Source organism: Sander lucioperca, chromosome 19, assembly GCF_008315115.2.
Source record: "Sander lucioperca isolate FBNREF2018 chromosome 19, SLUC_FBN_1.2, whole genome shotgun sequence".
Classification (NCBI taxonomy): domain Eukaryota; kingdom Metazoa; phylum Chordata; class Actinopteri; order Perciformes; family Percidae; genus Sander; species Sander lucioperca.
Window position 1 is genome coordinate 20,722,734 of NC_050191.1, and position 5,000 is coordinate 20,727,733.

Genomic DNA, 5,000 nt, shown 5'->3' on the forward strand with positions numbered 1-5,000 from the left:
TATGAGAGCGCTTGTTTGTTTGGGTCGTTGGCATTTTGCCCATTTTAGAAAGCCGAGAGCGTAGCGGTCTGAGGGGGGGTTTAAAGAGCACCAACCGCTGGAATCAAACTGGGTTCAACTGAGAGCTTTTAATCAGAGTCACAACCACTGGAAGACCAATCAGGGCACTGCTGGGAGTATTTAGAGGGTCAGGGTAACGCTGATCAGGTCAATTTTCTAAGTACAAACGGACATTTGGAGAAACAGAAAAATGGGTTAAAATGGTCACACACAGACACATACATCGAGACACACACACACACACACACACACACACACACACACAGACACATAACACAGAGACACACACACACACACACACACACAAACACACACACACACATACACACACACACACACACACACATACACACACACAAACACACACACACAGAGACACACACACACACACACACACACACACAGAGACACACACACACACACACACACACACACACACACACAAAGACACACAGAGACACACACACACACACACAAAGACACACAGAGACACACACACCTAGCCTTTCAACATTTTTGCAGGTTTTTATAAATTTTTTTTGCCTTATTTGGCGTCTTTGCCAGCTTTTTTGTCGCTGTGGTGGGTGCGGTGTATTACCTGGGCTGTGGTGGGTGCAGTGTATTACCTGGGCTGTGGTGGGTGCGGTGTATAACCTGGGCCGTGGTGGGTGCGGTGTATAACCTGGGCCGTGGTGGGTGCGGTGTATAACCTGGGCTGTGGTGGGTGCGGTGTATAACCTTGGCCATGGTGGGTGCGGTGTATTACCTGGGCCGTGGTGGGTGCGGTTTATAACCTGGGCCATGGTGGGTGCGGTGTATTACCTGGGCCGTGGTGGGTGCGGTGTATAACCTGGGCCGTGGTGGATGCGGTGTATAACCTGGGCCGTGGTGGGTGCGGTGTATTACCTGGGCCGTGGTGGGTGCGGTGTATTACCTGGGCTGTGGAGTGTCTGGCGTCCCTGCTGCGTCTCTTGGGTGCGTCCAGCGCCCTCAGAGAGGACGGCAGGCCGCGCCTCCGGCTGCATCCTCCCGACAGAGAGCGGCTGCGTCGCCTCAGAGTCCCCTCGTCTCTGCTGCACACCTGCGGAGACGCCACACGTCCAACATGAGGTCTGTGTAAATTATAGAGTGTGGTCTAGACCTACTCTATCTGTAAAGTGTCCTGAGATAACTCCTGTTATGATTTGATACTATAAATGAAATTGAATTGACTATATAGCAGAGGATATTATTATATTTATGCCAGCGTAGTGTCCAGTAATGCATACTGTAATATTTTACCAGAAATAGTATGCAGTTTGCGTACTATTGGTTTAATACTAAGGTTTCTGACATACTGTTGTAGCTACTACATATTTCAGACGCAGTGTTTTCAGAGGGATGAGACGTCCTCTGTGTGGGCGAGTTAGCGACGGCTTTCAAGTTGTGTGTGTTGGCGGCGGAGCTTTTTACCAGAGCGTGGAAGGAGGACACGGAGAAGACGCCCAGCCGTCCCAGCATGCTCTTGGAGGGCCGGCTGGCAACGGCGAGCAGGCTCTTGGGGTTGGGCAGCTCGCCGCCCTGCAGGCTGGACTGATAGCAGCGCAGACGGAACAGATCCAGGTTCAGTTTCTCCAGGTTCTGCTCCCACTGCTGGATCTGCACACACACACACACACACACACACACACACACACAGACACACGCACACACACACAAAAACACACACACACACACACACACACAGTCAGACACACACACACGCACCCAGTCACACACACACACACACACACACACACACACACACACACACACACACACGCATACACCCAGTCACACACACACACACAGACACACGCACACACACACAAAAACACACACACACACACACAGTCAGACACACACACACGCACCCAGTCACACACACACGCACGCGCACACACACACACACACACACACACACACACACACACACACGCGCATACACCCAGTCACACACACAGTCACAGACACACACACACACAGTCACAGACACACACGCACACACACACAATCACAGACACACACACACACACACACACACGCACGCGCACACACACACACACACAAACACAGTCACAGACACACACACACACACAAACACGCATGCACACACACAGACACACACACGCGCGCGCGCGCGCACACACACACACACAGTCACACACACATGCACGCGCACACACACACACACACACACACACACACGCACACACACACAGTCACAGACACATGCACACACACACATGCACACACACACACACACACACACACACACCCACACACACACACACACACACACACACACAGTCACAGACACACACGCACACACACACACACACACACAGACACACACACACACACACACGCACGCGCACACACACACACACACACACACACACAAACACAGACACACACACACACACACACACAAACACGCATGCACACACACAGACACACACACACGCGCGCACACACACACAGTCACACACGCGCACACACACAAACACACACACAGTCACACACACATGCAAGCGCACACACACAGACACACACACACACACGCACACACACAGACACACACACACACAGTCACAGACACATGCACACACACATGCACACACACACACAAAAACACACACACACACACACACACACACACACAACCACACACACACACACACACACACACACACACACACACACACACACACAACCACACACACACACACACCCACACACACACACACACACACACACACACACACACACACACACACACACACACACACAGTTAGCATTATTTATTAATCTACGGTCGGTTTCTTTTCTGTGTAACAGACTGTTGGACTGAGTTCTGATCACACATTTTCAAATCAATTAAATCATTTTAAAATCAATATTTGTGATTTTAAAAACCATCACAAAAAGTATTTTTCTTTTTTTTTTTTCAACATTTGGCTCGTGATGTCACTCTCTGCAGCCTCGTCTGGCTCTATCGTTAGCGGGAAGCTAACGTTTGTTGTTCTCGGCAGCCGGTAACAACCTGGCACATCTGGAACAGATGTTCCACTCCTGTCCCGGTCTGCAGCTGCCAGAAGGCCCTGGAGGCCGAGCAGCAGCACGCTAACCGCTCACCTTATAAACTCTCTGCTGCTTCTACTGGAGCTCCAACTGTGTGAGAACTAGAGCTTAGATCAGGCCCAAAACATCAAGCCAGACCCTTCCCGAGCCCCGTGCACGTTGTGTCCGAGCCCGGCCAGACACATTAACCAAGTACCTCGGTATTTTGTTTGATGACTCCCTGACTTTTAAGCCCCATAGAGACAATCTTGTGAAATTGCTTAAACTAAAATTGAGCTTTTTCTTTCGAAATAAATTGTGTTTTTCTTTTGAGGCAAAAAAGCGCCTTGTTAATGCAACATTTTTATCTAATTTAGACTATGGAGACCTGTTGTACATGAATGCTTCTGCTACATGTCTCCACAAGATTGATATTGCATAGCATGCTTCTCTGCGGTTCATTACCAGCGTTGGGAACGTTACTTTAAATAAGTAATTAGTTATAGTTACTCACTACTTGTTTCACAAAGTAACTGAGTTAGTATCTGAATTACTCTATAATAAAAGTAACTTGTTACCAGGGAAAGTAACTATTTGCGTTACTGTTAAAAAAAAGTTGCTATATGTCAAAGAATTTGGATTTTTTTGAGCAGTTTTTTTGTTGTGAGGCAGAAAGATCTATCTTCTGCTGCCTGGAGGACTTTGCTCCAAGTCCTTCTTTGCTAGTGGATGGCGAGCTATCCTCTGGTGGAGGTACATTACATTACATTACATGTCATTTAGCTGACGCTTTTTATCCAAAACGACTTACAATTGCTATATATGTCAGAAGTTGCACGCCTCTGGAGCAACTAGGGGTTTAGTGCCTTGCTCAGGGACACATTGGTTGATGTATCACAGTGGGAATCGAACCCGGGTCTCCCACACTAGGTGGTAGGTGTCATATCCACTGCACCATCACCGCCCCTTTTTTTTTTAAATTATCTTTATTTGTTTTAACAGAATTGTATCATTGCAAGCACAGCTAAGGATCAAATTCATTAAACTGAAAAACTAAAAAAAGTCCATTTACATCTTTTAATTCTTTCAGATGTCACACATATTCAGTCGGGTATTTTAAATTTACACATATATATATATATATATATATATATTTACATATATATATATATATGTATATCTGGTTATCCAGCAGCCACCAAGCTGACAACTTCAATCTGAACTTTCTGCTAATACCCTGGTGAAGTGCAGAACTGCAGGCTGAGCAGTGACGTTCTGGATGCTGTAAGCATGCCCACATGGCACCATAAAGGATGGTCCGGGATAGAAGTGTGATTTCTTGCTGTTGATGGTTACACTCACAGAGCTTGATAATAAATTAAAAGCTGTTGTGGCACTGTGATCCACCCACAGAGGCTTCTTCATGTAGGAGCCCAGCGAGGTAGCGCTGGTTTTGGCCACTAGCTTTGTAGATGCGTGTGTCGTTGTGAGATGCTTCATTAAATTAGAGTTGCTTACAACGGATGTCGACAAAGTCTTCTCTCCTGGACATAATGTACACATTACATGCACGTTCTCGCCTTTGACCACAATGAATTTGAAGTAGTGCTTATATCTCCACCTTGAAAACACCAACTTTTCATCAGATTGCTCCTGACTCGCCATCTCTGCTGCTTCATCGAATCTCTGTTCAGCTGTTGTGTGTGTGTGTGTGTGTGTGTGTGTGTGTTGGCATGTGTGTAAAAACACTGGCTCTGATTGGCAACCATGAAACATGACTCTGCCTTAGCCAATCATAATGGCTTACCTCATTATTAACCCACCTCCTCACTAGCTGTGAGCCAGGGGTGCGTTCGGAT

At 47.3% G+C, this 5,000-nt stretch overlaps 1 protein-coding gene across 4 annotated transcripts in view; it reads right to left on the reverse strand.

The window, feature by feature from the left end:
* Positions 1 to 643: 643 nt before the first annotated feature.
* LOC118493893 (T-lymphoma invasion and metastasis-inducing protein 2-like) overlaps positions 644 to 5,000 on the reverse strand; it is a 19,025-nt gene continuing 14,668 nt past the window's right edge. For all 4 annotated transcript variants that reach the window (XM_035995702.1, XM_035995701.1, XM_035995703.1 and 1 more), the window contains 2 exons: positions 1,513 to 1,698; positions 644 to 1,141 (listed from right to left, as the gene is read on the reverse strand). In XM_035995702.1, coding sequence (XP_035851595.1) covers positions 848 to 1,141; positions 1,513 to 1,698 — 480 coding nt within the window. In that variant the 3' untranslated portion in view covers positions 644 to 847. The remainder of the gene's footprint in view (positions 1,142 to 1,512; positions 1,699 to 5,000) is intronic.